Source organism: Macaca mulatta, chromosome 4, assembly GCF_049350105.2.
Source record: "Macaca mulatta isolate MMU2019108-1 chromosome 4, T2T-MMU8v2.0, whole genome shotgun sequence".
Classification (NCBI taxonomy): Eukaryota; Metazoa; Chordata; class Mammalia; order Primates; family Cercopithecidae; genus Macaca; species Macaca mulatta.
In genome coordinates this window covers 77,679,620-77,696,398 of record NC_133409.1, presented here as the reverse complement: position 1 = coordinate 77,696,398, position 16,779 = coordinate 77,679,620, and the positions used below count along the sequence as shown (strand labels likewise).

Genomic DNA, 16,779 nt, shown 5'->3' with positions numbered 1-16,779 from the left:
CACAGATGGGGCCTGCCAGGGAGGAAAAGCTGAGGCCAGCCATTTAGGGTGTTGTGTCCACAACGAAAGGGGTGACACTCCCTCCTCGAATGTCCCTTAAGTCTAAGGCCTACAGTTACCAACAGGACAATTCCCCAAACTGAAAATGCAATCATGAGAGCTGCCTTGTGTGTGCACAGAATGAGGCTGCGTGGACGGGTCTGTGTGTCTTCTACCATGCCTAGACTCAGGGAGGGCAGTCCCTGCCAGCACTGTCACCAGAGAAAGTCAAGCATGCCCGGAGTGACAGTGTTTTGGAGCCTAGGGGGGCATCAGAAGTTGCCTGGTTGAGGCCGGGCGCTGTGGCTCATGCCTGTAGTCCAGCACTTTGGGAGGCCAAGGCGGGTGGATCACCTGAGGTCAGGACACCAGCCTGGGCAACATGGTGAAACCCCATTTCTACTAAAAATACAAATATTAGCTGGGCGTGGTGGCACACACCTGTAGTCCCAGCTACTGGGGAGGCTGAGACAGGAGAATCGCTTGAACCCAAGAGGCGGAGCTTGCAGTGAGCTGAGACCACACCACCACACTCCAGCCTGGGTGACAGAGTGAGACTCTGTCTCACAAAAATAAGTTACCTGGTTGAACCCACGTATAGGACAGACACTAAGTGGGTCTGCAGAGCAGAAGGTGGGGGTGTACACACATCTGGCATGCACACGTTTCATCTGGCTTACAGAGGATCTTGGAAAAAAAACGATAACTCATTTGCCAATATTTAAGAACTGGGAGCTGGGCACGGTGGTGGCTCATGACTGTAATTCCAGCACTTTGGAGGCCAAGGCAGGAGGATTGCTTGAGTTCAGGAGTTCAAGACTAACTTGGGCAATATAGTGAGGCCTCATCTCTACAAAAAAATTGAAAAATTAGCTGGGCATGGTGGCATACACCTCTCGTTCCAGCTACTTAGGAGGTTCAGGTGGGAGGATCACTTGAGCTTGGGAGTTCAAGGCTGCAGTGAGCCAAGAATGCACCACTGCACTCCAGCCTGGGTAACAGAGTGAGACACTATCTGAAAGAGAAAAAAGAAATGGGAAATGTCACACAAAAATCAGGATTTCAGGGTTTTCTTAAAAACGAGACAGGTAGCAGGACAGGGCTCATGTCCTGGCATAGCAACAGCCATGCACAGAAGCTGAAAGCTGGCCAGCCTACCTCCCAGCTAGCATGCCCCTCGGACAGCCGCTGTGCCAACAATGGCAGAATTAGGACCAGACCCAGACCTTACAGTCAGTTGCCCTTGGACTCCACCTCCCAGTCTCTGTATTCCCCAGTCACATTCTCAGGGTCACCTGAGGACCCAGTCTGAGTAGGTGGCTGGGAATGGCAGATTGACAAAGTGACAATGCTGATTTCACAGAAATTCATGGGAAGTCTAGGAAAACCCAAACAGCCAAAGGCCAAGTTTTAATTAAGCGTAAACTTCAAGATTCATCTGTCTTGCTCTCACTTACAGCTCACTGATTGGTGAATGAAGTATATGGCCCATGCTTCAGCCTAGGGTGAAGCACTGCACAGGACATTACAAGATGACTTCCTTCTGGAACAAGTCCTTTTGATATTCAGTGAGATTCCACAGGGTCAGGTAACATTCATCACCTGCTACAGAAATTTGTTTGCCCTGGTTATCAGAAGGTTTAATTTTTTTTTTTTTTTTTTTTTTTTTGAGACAGAGTCCTGCCCTGTCGCCCAGGCTGGAGTGCAGTGGCTCTATCTCTGTTCACTGCAACCTCCACCTTCTGGGTTCAAGCGATGATCCTGCCTCAGCCTCCCGAGTAGCTGGGATTATAGGCACGTGCCACCACACCTGGCTAATTTTTGTATTTTTAGTAGAGACAGGGTTTCACAATGTTGGCCAGGTTGGTCTTGAACTCCTGATCTCGTGATCTGCCCGCCTCGGCCTCCCAAAGTGCTAGGATTACTGGCGTGAGCCACTGCGCCTGGGCTAAATTTTTTTTTAATTAAAGAAAATATTTCAAGTGCCAATTATCCAGTTTACATGTCAAATCTCTGGGATCTGGACAGCTAAATGCTTAATGAGACATTGTCTTCACTACAAAAAACACACGGGGCTCAGTTTTCAATTCAGTTTGATAAGTATTTACTGAGCCCCAATGACATGCAAGACTCTATTCTAGGTACCTGAGATACCAAGACCAGTGGTCACTGGTTTTACCTTTGAGGAGCTCACTGTTTGAGCAGAGGGCAATCCAAATGAATGTGAAAACCATCCGTGCTGTGCTGGGCATTTCAGCACATACTGCTTTATTAAGGTAGCCTTTCGTAAGAAAAAAAAGAAGGAAGAAAGTGGAAAAGAAAAAAAAATCAGGATGATTTAAAAATAATTGTTTATATTCTTCAATTAAAAACCTAATTAATAACATCTAATTTATTTAGGAAATTGTTTCACGTTTTTGGTTTTTTTCTTTTTTTGAGACAGGTCTCACTCAGTTACCCAGGCTGGAGTGCAGTGGCATGACCTCAGCCCACGGCAGCCTTTACCTCCCAGGCTCAAGTGATCCTCCTGCCTCAACCTTCTGAGTAGCTGGGACCACAGGGGCGCCCCACCATGCCTAGGTAATTTTATATTTTTAGTAGAGATGAGGTTTCACTGTGTTGCCCAGGCTGGTCTCGAACTCCTGGCCTCAAGCAATCCTCCTCTTGCCTCAGCCTTCCACAGTGCTGGGATTACAGGAGTGAGCCACCACACCCAGTTAGATTTTTTTTTTTTCATATAAAACATTAACCCTTGCATAGAGGAAACCCAGCAACTTTAGAACATTGATTGTTCCTGGGGAGAGCTAGAGAGGCTTTAATGTATCTATCGTATTTTATTTCTTTTTCTTTTTTTTCTAATTTTTTTAAGACCGAGTTTTGCTCTTGTTGCCCAGACTGGCGTGCAATGGCGCAATCTCGGCTCAATGCAACCTCCACCTCCCAGGTTCAAGCGATGCTCCTGCCTCAGCCTCCCAAGTAGCTGGGATTACAGGCACGTACCACCATGCCCAGCTAATTTAGTAATTTTTTTTCTGTAGAGACGGGGTTTCTCCATGTTGGTCAGGCTGGTCTTGAACTCCTGACCTCAGGTGATCCACCTGCCTCTGCCTCCCAAAGTGCTGGGATTACAGGCGTGAGCCACTATGCCTGGCCATTATTTCTTTTTTTAAAAAAACCCTGAAACTAATGGGATAAAATAATATCATTTGTTAAATCTAGATAGTTGTCTATTGAATTAACTCCTGAAGATTTAAAACATTTCACCTTTCACCTTTTTTTTTTTTTTTTTTTGAGACGGAGTCTCGCTCTGTCGCCCAGGCTGGAGTATAGTGGCTGGATCTCAGCTCACTGCAAGCTCCGCCTCCCCGGGTTCACGCCATTCTCCTGCCTCAGCCTCCCGAGTAGCTGGGACTATAGGCGCCCGCCTCGTCGCCTGGCTAGTTTTTTTATTTTTTTAGTAGAGACAGGGTTTCACCGTGTTAGCCAGGATGGTCTCGATCTCCTGACCTCGTGGTCCACCTGTCTCGGCCTCCCAAAGTGCTGGGATTACAGGCTTGAGCCACCGCGCCCGGCCCATTTCACCATTTTTAAACATTACAAAATAACATGTTTTATGATAGTAGAGAGCAGACACAGCTCCCTTTCCTGAGAAAACAATCACCAGGAACACCAATTAATGCCCTCAGGCTTCCCGGCAGTCCTGGACAGTCCACCCTGCCGCTGCCCTTCTGAGTTGCCTGCTCTGTACAATTCCTGCCTCTTCACCGTCAAGCATTGCTTCTTACTGTTGTCAGTGTGTCTGTCTGCACCCTGCACCCTCTCTGCTAATCTGCCACAGCCTGGGAAAGGAACTAAGAAAACTTAGACTCACAATGAAAACAGGAATTAATACACTTTAGGGGAAACCCAGAGAAATTCTAAATACATGAATTCTGTTTTTTTTTTTTTTTTTAACATCTGGTTTTCAATGGTGTTTTGCACAGCTGGGCTGCTACATAAGACTTTGAGTAAAGTGTTCCCCATGGTTAGCAAACCAGTGGACAGAAGTATGATACAAAGGAAGGAAAACTTACCTGAGTACCCCAGTTCTGGGACTAACTAGCAGGATTTGTCCATTCATTTGTTCAACAGATATTTATTGAACAGCTACCGCACACCAGACACTGTTTCAGTTGCTGAGGGTCCACTGACAAACAAACAAGACGGAGAGGGGCTTTAACTCTTGTGGGGAGCCCAAGGCGGGTGGATCCCTTGAGCTCAGGAGTTCAAAACCAGCTTGGGCCACATGGTAAAATCCCATCTCGACCAAAAATACAAAAATTAGCCAGATATGGTGGCATGTACCTGTAGTCCCAGCTACTTGAGGGGCTGAGGTGGAAGGATCACTTGAGCCCAGGATGTCGAGACTGCAGGAAACCGTGTTCATACCACCACCACTACACTCCAGCCTGGGCAACAATGAAAGTGAGGCCCTGTCTCAAACAAAAACAAAAACAAAACACAATGGGGAAGCTGAGGCAGGAGGACTGCTTGAGGCCAGGAGTTCAAGACCAGCCTGAGCAACATCGAGAGACCCCTGTCTCTAAAAATAAATAAATAAATTAGCTGGGCGTGATGGCACGCACCTCTGGTCCTAGCTACTCAAAAGGCCAGTGCAGGAGGATCGCTTGAGTCTGGGAGGTTGAGGTTGCAGTGAGCCATGATCTTCATGATCTCATCACTGAACTCCAACCTGCACAATGGAGTGAGACCCTGTCTCAAAACAGAAAAAAAAACAAAAAACAACCAAGGAAGAGAATTGCTGAGTCAAGTGCTCTGAAGGCAGTGAATCGGGTGAAGTGGCAGGGCACCAGAGGGTGGCTCTTCGGATGGTAGGGGGCGGCAGGGGACAGTGGCTGGGAAGTGCTCTTGGAGGAGGAGGCACTGCTGCAAAGACCTGGAGGATGAGAAAAGGCCGGCCTGGCACACATTGGGGACATGCCTTCCAGGCCATGGGAACATGAAGCACAAGACGTCTAAGGCAGCGACGGGGCTGAGTGATCACAGATCAAAAAATCAGCAGCGGGAGCAGAGCCAGCTGAGCTCAAGCTCAGGGTGAGTGAGAGTGAGGGAAAGAAGACGCAGCTGGAGACACCGATGCACTCAGGGCCAAGGAAGAGTCTGAATTTTATTCCCAAACCCAGCCATGCACAATCCAACCTAGCCTGGAAATATGGCTGTTTGGTCTGCTGGATTGGAGGCACAGGGGTGGAGGATAAAATGGGGTTGAGGCAAAAAGAGAATGAAGGTTACCTCTAGGTTTGGGGTCACACAACACGGTGTGTGGTGGTGGAGCTCTTTGCTGAGAACGGGGAGGCCAGGCAGGAGGAAGCTCTTGAACAAACAAGAACCCTTGTTGCTGGGGGAAAAGGCAGGGCTGGGGACGTGACTGAAGCCTTGGGATCAGACTACAGGACCTAGGAGAATTCCTACATAGATAAGAGCTGGGAAAGACTGGAGGGGAAGAGAAGAGAAAGCACAGAAATCCTAAGCACAAAATATGCTCAGGGAATGGTTCGACATGTGGGAGGCTGCTTAGGAGAAGGGTCAGATGAGGCCAAGAGGTTTGGCGTCTGGATTCAGCAAGATGGAGGTAATGTTAATCTTGACAAGAGAAGTTTAAGTGCAGGAATGAGGACAATCAGTTTAATCTCTTGGGGCCTGGTTCCTCTGTCAAATGAGAGTATCCGAATAGAGGAGGTTTAAGTTTCCTACTATCTCATTAAGCCACATACTTTTTTTCAAAAAATGGGGAAAGAGGCCAGGCTGGGTGGCTCATGCCTTTACTCCCAGCACTTTGGAGGCCAAGGGCAGATTGCTTGAACTCATGAGTTCGAGGCCAGCCTGGGCAACATGGCGAAACCCTGCCTCTACAAATAATACAAAAATCAGCTGGTGGTGGCGCATGCCTGTAGTCCTAGTTACTCGAAAGGCTGAGGTGGGAGGTTGGCTTGAGCCCAGCAGGCTGAAGTTGCAGTGGGCCCAGACTGTGCCACTGCACTCCAGGCTGGGTGACAGAGCCAGACCTTGTCTCAAAAACAAAAGGGGGCAGGTGGGGGTGGGGGAACAAAACAATGATTAAGGATAAGAAGTCATAATAGGCTGGGCGCCATGGCTCACGCCTGAAATCCCAGCACTTTGGGAGGCTGAGGTGGGTGGATCACCTGAGGTCGGGAGTTTGAGACCAGCCTGACCAACATGGAGAAACCCTGTCTCTACTAAAAAAAGAAAAAAAGAAAAGAAGTCATAATAAAGAAAGCTATGCTACTTGGGAGTTTATTAGTCAAACAGGTTGTGTGATCATCAGTACTTATTTTTTTTTTTTTGCAGAGACAGGGTCTCTCCTTCTGTTGCCCAGGCTGCTCTCAAACTCCTGGGCTCAAGTGATCCTCCCACCTTGGCATCCCAAAGTGTTGGAATTACAGGTGTAAGCCACTGTGCCCAGCCATTAGTTCTCTTTTACACAGAAGTTATTAAGGATATTTGTGCAAATTATTAAATAAGCCAAGGAAACAATTAAAATAGAACAGTTAGTGGCCAGAATTCTTCTTAGCAGACCCAAATTATATAAATTGTACCATCAAAATAGTACCAAGACACTCTTCCTAGCTTATTATACAATAAAGATCCTTAAACCTTTTTTCTTTTTTTTTTTTTGAGACAGTCTTGCTCTGTCATCCAGACTAGAGTGCAATGGTGCCATCTCAGCTCACTGCAACCTCCGCCTCCTGGGTTCAAGGGATTCTTGTGCCTCAGTCTCCCAAGTAGCTGGGATTACAGGCACGTGCCACCACACAGTGTAGGTTTCACTGTGTTGGCCAGGCTGGTCTTGAACTCCTGACCTCAGGTGATCCACCCTCCTTGGTCTCCCAAAGTGTTGGGATTACAGGCGTGAGCCACTGAACCTGGCCTTAAACATTCTTTCTGAACACAACACACATTTGGACTCCACCAAACGGTCACTTATCAGGTTGTCTGAGTCCTTAGTTGTTCCTGCACTCGCTCACCCACTCTGAAAGGACTGGCCACCCTTCCCAAGGTCAAAAAGGAATGTTAGATGATATCAGGAATTTGCATGCCAAGTTCATAGAACTTTATGATTCCATGAAATGTTTCTCTGTGGCTATCATCTCAGCCAGCGAAATGCTTACTGTGTTTTTCTTTTTCTTAAATAAACATTTCAGGCCAGGTGCAGTGGCTCCCACCTGAAATTCCAGCACTTTGGGAGGCTGAGGTGGGTGGATTACCTGATGAGTTCGAGACCTGTCTGGGTAACACGGTAAAACCCCCTGCCCACAAAAAATACAAAAACTAGCCCAGTGTGGTGGCGTCGCCTATAGTCCCAGCTACTTGGGTGAGGTGGGGGGATCTCCTGAGGTTGCAGTGAGCGGAGATCATGCCACTGCACTCCAGCCTGGGTAACAGAGCGAGATCCTGTCTCAAAAATAAAATAAAAATTTCAGACCAATAAAGAGGTAGCAAGGAGGCTATAAAGCAAACCCGTGGACTACCAGGCACCTTAGTCAAGTATTACCAAGGCAGTGGAAAACCTCCATGCTTCTCTCACTGTGTCATCACCCTGTCCTCCAGATTTAGTTACTGTCTTGCATTTTCCCCCAAGGTTATTAAGGGTGGAAAATAACCCCAATCCTTGTTTTGCCAAGAGTACTCTTTATATATTTCCCCATTGCCTACTGACTGTTGTTTTGAAGTGACTAGAACTAGATAGAGCTTTAGTCACTTTTTCGTTACTGGTTGAGATTAACCCGGCACCAGTATGGAGATAGGCTCCAAGGTGATTTGATAGAAAGCCTGCCTATCAGTGGATGTGACTGTTCTGGATACAATGGTTCCAGTCCGTGACACTGTTCCGAGCTTCCAGGAGGGCTGTCCTTCCTCACTTTACTTTAACCTTGTCTGAAGAACTCCCAGGAAGTTACCAACAGCCCTTCACCAAGTTCAAGAGGCAGACTTATGATTACCCTTCTCGAGCTGAAAAACTGAATAATGGAAACCTGGCAGTGAAGGGTCATTCAAGGTAAATACCTAGACTAACAACATAGTCCTGGCTCCAATGTTTCCTCACTTCCTTCTAAGGCATTGAGTATCATATATTAACAAAAGGATGACTTTCAAACACAGGGAACAGCTTCACAAATGAGGGCTGAAAGGACAGGCAAGCAAAACATGTGTCAAGGTCCTGCCACATCCTAAGTCAGTTGTTCTCAAATTATGGTGTACATCAAAATAACGTGGGGACTTGTTAAAGATATAGATTCCTAGGGGCTGCCTGAGACTTAGTGAGCCATCATTCCTGGAAAAGGGCACTAAGAGTGATTCTAATGCATATTCAAGTTTCAACACAGCTGGAGTTGAGTCTTCTGTGTGTGCTGGGGGGCAGGGGTTTAGGTTCTAAACCCTAATGAAAATAAATTACCCTTAGAAAATCTGAAAACATCCGTAAGATACACTGTAGGTGTTTCCTTGGTGGGCAGAACAGTATAGTAACATGTAAATGCAATGTGTCATGCTTACAGTAATGATAAGGAATGCATGTACAAATATGACTTTATACTATTTTAACTTAAGAAAAATTATATAGCATCCCTCTGTATCCACAGATTGGTTTCAAGACCTCTGAGGATGCCAAAATTCTGCAATGACCAAGTTCCTGACAAAAAACGGTATAGTATTTGCATATAACGTACAAAATCCTCCTGCATATCTTAAATCATCTCCAGATTACCTATGTCATATAATGTTACTACTTGTTATACTATATTCTGTATTGGATTTTTATTAGTATTTTAATTGTAATTTTTTTTTTAATTTTTTCCAAATCTTTTCCATCCAACGTTGGCTGATTCCATGAATGCAGAACCCACAAATACAGAGGGCTGATTGTACATATAAGTTGGGTGAGTTAAATGCTCATATGATACGACTCAGTGACACAAGAATACCATGAAATACATATTATCATTTCCGTTTTACAGATGAAGAGACGGATGCTGAGTCAGGTTGACAGACTTGCCCAAACTAACCATGTTGGAAGTACAGGAAGCAGAATTCAGACTTAGTTCTGTTTGCCTCAAAAACCTGCCATCGTTTCATTTTTATTTTATTTTATTTATTTTTTGAGACGGAGTTTCGCTCTTGTTGTCCAGGTTGGAGTGCAATGGTGCGATCTCAGCTCACCACAACCTCCACCTCCCGGTTGGTTTCAAGCGATTCTCCTGCCTCAGGCTCCCAAGTAGCTGGGGTTACAGGCATGTGCTACCATGCCCAGCTAACTTTTTGTATTTTTAGTAGAAATGGGGTTTCCCCACGTTGGCCAGGCTGTCTCGAACTCCTGACCTCAGGTGATTCGCTCGCCTCAGCCTCCCAAAGTGCTGGGATTACAGGCTTGAGTCATCGCACCCGGCCATTTCATTTTTACCACACTGCCACAGGCCACTTCATTTTTCAGCATTCCCCTAAAGGGTAAAGTTCAGAAATGCTCTTCAAGGTCTTGGGGCACGGCTATTTCAAATATTCAATTTATAAGACAGTATACTTCAAACAGAGTGAGATAAAAATTAGATTAGAGGCATATTCTATTATCAGAGTTAGGAACCCAAATTGGCTAACCAGGCTCTAGGCAATGATAAGGCGGTGGAGGTACTGATGTCCAATTGGAAACATTATCAGTACAGGTATTTTAAATAGCTTTCATAGTTTCCTTTCTACTGCAGTTACCATTATATCTTCATTTTATTTATTTATTTATTTTTGAGACGGAGTTTTGTTCTTGTTGCCCAGGCTGGAGTGCAATAGCACCATCTCAGCTTACCGCAACCTCCACCTTCCAGGTTCAAGCAATTCTCCTGCCTCAGCCTCCCGAGTAGCTGGGACTACAGGTGCGCACCACCAAGCCCAGCTAATTCTGTACTTTTAGTAGAGATGGGGTTTCTCCATGTTGGTCAGGCTGGTCTTGAACTCCCGACCTCAGGTGTTCCACCTGCCTCAGCCTCCCAAAGTTCTGGGATTACAGGCGTGAGCCACCGTGCCTGGCCTATATCTTCATTTTAATAAAAAAGAAATTCAGGCCAGGCGCGGTGGCTCACACCTGTAATCCTAGCACTTTGGGAGGCCGAGGTGAGCGGATCACCTGAAGTCAGGAGTTCAAAACCAGCCTGGCCAACATGGTAAAACTCCATCTCTACTAAAAATACAAAAAATTAGCTGGGCGTGGTGGCGGGTGTCTGTAATCCCAGCTATTGGAGAGGCTGAGGCAGGAGAATTGCTTGAACCTGGGAGACAGAGGTTGCAGTGAGCCGAGATTGCGCCATTGCACTCCAGCCTGGGCAACAAGAGTGAAACTCCGTCTAAAAAAAAAAGGAAAGGAAAGGAAAGAAATTCAGTCTTTCAGAGGGAATACACTTACCTGAATAGAGGTCAAAGTCTCAGAAGAGGCCTCCCTCCTCTCTCTGACCTCTGAAATGCCCTGGACCTGCAAGTGGGAGATTACAGGCCCTGACAAGGGTTGCCCAAACAGCAGTGTGGCACTAGGAAGGCAGGTTAAGCATCAATTACTATGATGCTAGCACAACTTAAGCACTCTGCATGCACAATCTCATTTAATCCTTACAAGTGTATGTAGGAGGGGCTACTAGTATGTTCATTCAACAAACTGGGATACAGAGTTTGGAACTTCACCCAAAGTCACTAGTTTCTCTACCAGGATAGATTTAAGTGCTTACTGTCAGGTACTGTTCCAGGCATCTTATATGTACTAACTCATTATCCCCATTACAACCCTCTGATACAGGTGCCATAATTATGCCACTTTACAGACGAGAAAACTAAAAGCAGAAAGGGAGCAGTAAACCCAGGAGATGAATTCTGGAGAAGCTCTCTGGTTTCAACCCTTAGCCAACATCACAATCACCTGAAGGGCTTGTAATACACTGATTGCTGGGCCCAGTCCTAGAGTTTCTGAATCCTAAGGCTGAGCAACACCTAATTTCCACTTCTGCAAGTTCCCAGTGAATGCTGTTGCTGCTCGTCTGGAAGCCAGACGTTGAGAACCCCTTCTAGAGTGAGGTCTCCCGCAACAAATTCTACCGGCCCCCAAAGCACGTGTTTTGTGTGTCTTAAAAATTTGTTGAGTACCATTAGCAAAAAACAAACAAAAAAACTTAATTCCTAGAATTGCAGAGAAATCCCATGGAGTTTTTTGCTAGTCACGTCAAAAGAGGCCACAAAGTGCCGCTTAACCAGAGCTTCGGAAGACAGCGGCTGGGCCGGCCACGTGCACCGAGACTTGGGGCCAGGTGCAGCCGCCCCAGGGCCGGGGTATCGGAAAGGGCCCCCGGTCCCAGCCCCAAGCGGCCCAGCAATTCCCCCGGGCCGTCCGCCCCTCCAGATTTATTTACGTTTTCCTGACTTCCCCCTGCCCGCCGTGGGACAAACAGCCTCCCCACTTGCATCTGCGCTGGGAGTAGCGCGTACTTCCGCCAAATTCGCCTCCGAGCCCGAGTCCCGGCCGCCGCCATCTTGCGGGGGGCGCACCTCACAGGTCGGGAGCTGGGCGGGAAGGGGCGTGGCCCCGGGACCCGCCCCGCCAGGGCTCTTGGGAGCGCGGGCAGCCAGCGCACTCGGCGGACGCCAGGGCGGCGGGGAGCACACGGAGCACTGCAGGCGTCGGGTGAGGCGTACGGCGGCGGGGGTCGGGGCGGGGGTTCCTGACGGAGGGACCGGGTGGGCGGCGGGAGCTCGGATGCAGGTACGGCGGGCAGCCTGGGGGGCGCGGCGCGGGTCTCTGCCCGGCACTCGAGGGGCAGTGGAGCTGAGCCGGCCAGCGGCCCCGCGACCTTCCCCTCGGCACCAGGTCCCCTCTCCCGAAGGAAACGCGGAGCCTGGGTGCCTGGGCGCCGTCCCTTGGCGGCTCCCGGGCGGTTGCAGTTTTTGAAAGAGTTTCTCAAAGGCGTGACGGTTGCGATTGCAGCCGCGGGGCAACCGTTGCTACACAAAGTGAAACTTGCCGAGTGCTCGGCTCCTCACGGGCTTCCTGGCAGCCCTGGGAAGTTCCTCGGCTGACCCCGAGCCCGCGCCCTCTCTCCACGGACCCCTCCCCGCCGAGTGCCCCCCGGCCATGCGCCCCCTCTCCCCTGACCCCTCCCTGCCGAGTGCCCCGAGGGCTCGCGCCGGCGCTCCCGGGACTCCTTTCTCCTAGGTGATTCCCCCTGCCCCTCGCCCTCTCTCCCCCAGGCCCGCGCTCCGTCTTCCCGGGCCTTTCCCCGCCGGGTACCCCGGGCCCCGCGCCCTCTCTTCTCCACTTCTCTCAGCCAGGTGCACCTGGAGTGCCCCCCAGACCCCTTCCCGCCCGGTCGGCGCTCTTTCCCCCATCCCTCCCCGCCGAGTGTTCCCCGGGGCCCGTGCCCTCTCCCCCCGACCCTCTCCGCCGAGCGTTCCCCCTGCCCTATATCTCCCGGACCCGCGTCCCCCACCAGCCCCTTAATGCTGGGGGTCCCCGGGTGCGCACCCCCTCTCTCCGGACCCCCCCAACTGGGGGCACCTCGAGTGCCCGCCGGCTGCCCCTTGGGCGCGCGCCCCCGCGCTCAGGCCCCTCCTCGCCGGGGGCCCCGCCCGGCCGCGCCCCCTCCCCGTGCCCGCAGTGCTGGGCTGGGCGCTGACTCACCCCGGCCCGGGCTGGCCGGTTCTTAAGCGGCGGCGCGCGGCGGGCGCGGAGTGTCGGGCGCGGCAGGAGGACGAGGCAGGGCCGACCGGCGCTCTAAGGGCTCTGCTTTGACTCCAGGTTGGGACAGCGTCTCCGCTGCTGCTGGAGAGTCGTGTTTCCGGGGATCGAGGATACTCAACAGGAACCGAAAATGCCGAAACCAGTAAGTTGCCCAGTTTCTGGGACGGGCGGACGGGGGAGGCTTCATTGGCGAGGGGAGGCACCTGCACGAGGTGTTGGGACAGTTCCTGGTGGAAGAAGGCTTTTCTCACACGCAGAAGAGGATAGGAATAGGGGGTTGTCGCCGCTCTTTGTTACTTGTTGGCCCTTTTGTGGAGCGTTAGGAAAACACCATTTTGATGCTTTTCTCTGCAGTCTTTTTCTTTGTGAGCCCCCTCCCCAGTAGTTACGATCTTCTCTAAAAACTAGAGGCCCTTTTACACTGCTTCCGTCTGTTTTTAAAGGGTATGGTAATGCAACTTCGAATTTTCTTAAAAAGTCCAAATCACAGGGAGACTCAAATGGCCTCCGACCACACACACCAGCTCTCAGAGTTCCTAAGGGTCCGAAACCACAGGCGCCCAAGATCCAACTGGGGAGATTTAAAGGGCGTTTGGGAGAGGAGACTGGCTTTCGGAAGTTGCCGTTCAGCTTCGCTTCCTACGAGGCCCATGAAGCGGTGCCCTGTTCACCAGGAAACTTACTGGCTGCAGCAGAATTTCTGTCTCTTAACAGAAGGTTAGCCATGGACTTGAATTGTAGATGCAGGCAGTCGGCGGAGTTTGATGAGCGGCTCTTGGCACGCTGGGCCGAGCACTCCTGGTCAACTGATGAAAGGGCTGTGCCTGCGCCTCTGTCTCCTTGAATCTGATTGTGTTGAGATTGCTGGCTAGGCCTGGGGGTTGTAGGCAAAAGGCAGGTTCTCTGGGACTGACACTTCTTAGAAAGTTGTATGTATTCTACCTGCTTTTAACGCTGGGGAACTAGTGACTATTCGGGAGAAGGTTTAACATTTTTTGAGTTTTGAATCACAATGGACAAAATAACAGGGTTCATTACAAACTGGGATTACAGATACATCCGGATTTTTTTTCTGGTTTTTCAAACAAGTTGGTTCTGTAATCAATGATTGTGTGCCCTTTTTTTTTTTTTTTTTTTTTTGGGGGAGGTAGGTGGTGGGGAGCAGAGTCTCCCTCTGTCGCCCGGGCTGGAGTGCAGTGGCCTGATCTCAGCTCACTGCAACCTCTGCCTGTTGGGTTCAGGCGAATCTCCTGCCTCAGCCTCCCGAGTAGCTGGGATTACAGGCATGTGCCACCATGCCCAGCTAAATTGTGTATTTTTGTAGAGAGGGTGTTTCACCATGTTGGCCAGGTTGGTCTCAAACTCCCGACCTCAGGTGATCCGCCCACCTCGACCTCCCAAAATGCTAGGATTACAGGCGTGAGCCACCACACCCGGCCTTGGTGCTTTTTCTACTGTTAAATTTTATGTTCTCTAAGAAGATGTTTGTTAGAGGTATTAATTTTGCTGTTAGGTTAGAGAATATTAATATGCCAATAGATTCAGAAGCCAATATCATTTTTGCCTAAGTTACATTAAGATTTATTTGCGGTGCAGAGTATTTTCTATACAAAATTTTTCTTTTTAATTCAAACTTAAAAGTGACACGTGACATCCAGGCTTGACAGTGCATGTGGTATGAAACTGACCTAAGTACAACCCCTTACTTAGGCAGAGCTGAGTGCAAGGGTATGCAGAGGAGTGGTCAAGATTACCCTTCTGGGTGTGGTTTTCTTTATTTCACTAAAAGAAGAGATGCAGAGCTCAGCTAAGATAGCACTCAGGAAAAAGTTAACCTGTTCTTAGTCACTACTTTTCTTTCTCATAATGAATGGTAATTTATTTTTCTGGTTTCTTTTTTGTATCTTGGTAAAATATACAATTTATCCTCTTACTTTTAGGTTTACATTTCAAAGGTATTAAGTACATTTACATTGTTACATCGCCATCACCAAGGTCTATCTCCAGAACTTTTATCTTCCCAGATTGAAACTCTACCCATTAAACTCTCCCTCCCCATCCCCACCACCAGCCCTTGGCAACCACCATTCTACTTTCTGTCTCTGTGAATTCCACAACTCTAGATACCTCATATAGGTGGAATTGTGATAGCATTTGTCCTTTTATGGTAGTCTCATTTCCCGTAGCATAATGTCTTCAAGGTTATCCATGTTGCATTGTCAGAACTCCGTTCTCTCTTTTATTTCTTGTGGCAGGTATATTTTCATTTTGTTTTGTTTTAAAGGTGTTTTATGATAGATCAGAACTTAAAAGATGTTTCTGACATTTGACAAAGTGAAGATAGTTGTGAAACAGTTAAGGAAAGACAGTAGCCATCACCTTGTGTATTAGAGCTAGAGTTACTCTTTGAAAGACTGTATTTTGTATAATATCTACAATTAGAATTTTCAAACCTTTTTTGAGGCCAGGCAAGGTGGCCTGATGACAGGCATGAGCCTGTAATCCCAGCACTTTGGGAGGCTGAGGCAGGCAGATCACATGAGCCCAGCAGTTCAAGACTCGCCTGGCCAACATAGACTCTGTTTCTACAAAAAAATAGAAAAATTAGTTGGGTGTGGTGGCCTGCGCTCTGACTGAGCTATTGGGGGTGGAGGCTGAAGTGGGAGGATTGCTTGAGCCCCGGAGGTCAAGGCTGCAGTGAACTGAGATCAAGCCACTCCATTCCAGCCTGGGCAGCAGAGTGAGATGTTGTCTGAAAACAAACACAAACCTTTTTTGAGAGGCTTCCATTTAGTTCAGCCATACCTGTCTGCCATGGGAAATTTCTCCCTTCCCCTTCTTTGGCAGAGGAGGGTCTTAGAAATAAATTAAACACAGTAAGCCTTTCTGTGTGTAAATTATATTAGAGCCATCCCACAAATCACTGATAAGAGCATAGTAGGTTGCACATACTTGAATATGACACTTCGTAAGGCTGCTAGAGAGGATCCAGTTAGTTTTGGTTTGGTTTGGGGTTTTTTTGCTGCCTGAGTAAATGTTAAAATGAAACATCCACCAACAGCTCTATGGATGTGTCTTTTAAACAAAGGTTTATTGATTCTAATTATTCAAGCTCAAGTTAAGAATGTTAGCAAAGAATGTTAGGTGGTTTTGTTGGGCTTAATGTTTAACAACTGGATTAAGGGGCAACCACACTTAAAGGATGGATACCTCTGAGTACTTGGCCTTCCACCTGATTCACTGCAACTGTTAACCCTTGAATTCAACAGGCAAAGTATTTTTGATTGATTTGTCTGAACTGAGTGGATGACTTTATGCATAAAACAGTATAACTGAAAATATTTATTTGCTGTGTTTTCTCCTAATACTATTTCCCAAAAGCAACACTTACTTAAAAGACTGAGGCCGTGCACAGTGGCTCATGCCTGTAATCCCAGCTCTTTGGGAGGCCGAGGTGGGCGGATCACAAGGTCAAGAGATTAAGACTATCCTGGTCAACATGGTGAAACTAAATGTCTCTACTAAAACTACAAAAATTAGCCAGGCATGGTGGCGGGCACCTGTAGTCCCAGCTACTTTGGAGGCCGAGGCAAGAGAATCACTTGAACCCGGGAGGTGAAGATTGCAGTCAGCCGAGATTGTGCCATTGCACTCCAGCCTGGTGACGAAGCGAGACTCCATCTCAAAAAAAAGAAAAAAAAAAAGACTTGAGTGTTTGTTCATCAGCAAGCAGGGTGACCTGCACAGAGGGCGAGACAGACCTTGTCCTCTGGAAGCTTAGTGTCTGGTACCTGGGCCAAGATGCAGGTAAACGCTGAAATTGAAAACCTGCTGAGTGCTGTCAGACTGGGAAGGAGCCTAGGTAACGCGTGACACAGTCGAGAGGAAAATCATCTGATGGGGAAATCGGCAGACTATATTGAGAAGTAACACTTCAGCTGAATCTTGCTTGAGGACTG

The 16,779-nt window shown here is 48.3% G+C and overlaps 1 protein-coding gene and 2 long non-coding RNA genes across 3 annotated transcripts in view; 2 read left to right on the top strand and 1 right to left on the bottom strand.

Annotated features, from left to right (window-relative positions):
- The first annotated feature begins 7,977 nt into the window (after positions 1 to 7,977).
- LOC106998064 (uncharacterized) lies at positions 7,978 to 9,035 on the top strand. Its single transcript, XR_001444396.3, has 3 exons — positions 7,978 to 8,116; positions 8,700 to 8,762; positions 8,957 to 9,035. It is a non-coding gene; the product is annotated as an uncharacterized LOC106998064 (long non-coding RNA).
- Positions 9,036 to 9,317: 282 nt separating this feature from the next.
- On the bottom strand, positions 9,318 to 11,631 carry LOC144340309 (uncharacterized). The gene is made up of 3 exons (XR_013416277.1): positions 11,572 to 11,631; positions 10,505 to 10,570; positions 9,318 to 9,554 (listed from the first exon to the last, which is right to left on the bottom strand). It is a non-coding gene; the product is annotated as an uncharacterized LOC144340309 (long non-coding RNA).
- An 82-nt stretch (positions 11,632 to 11,713) lies between these two features.
- Positions 11,714 to 16,779, top strand: part of EZR (ezrin) — a 55,440-nt gene continuing 50,374 nt past the window's right edge. The window contains exons 1-2 of the mRNA XM_015137038.3: positions 11,714 to 11,767; positions 12,878 to 12,962. Coding sequence (XP_014992524.1) covers positions 12,951 to 12,962 — 12 coding nt within the window. The 5' untranslated portion in view covers positions 11,714 to 11,767; positions 12,878 to 12,950. The remainder of the gene's footprint in view (positions 11,768 to 12,877; positions 12,963 to 16,779) is intronic.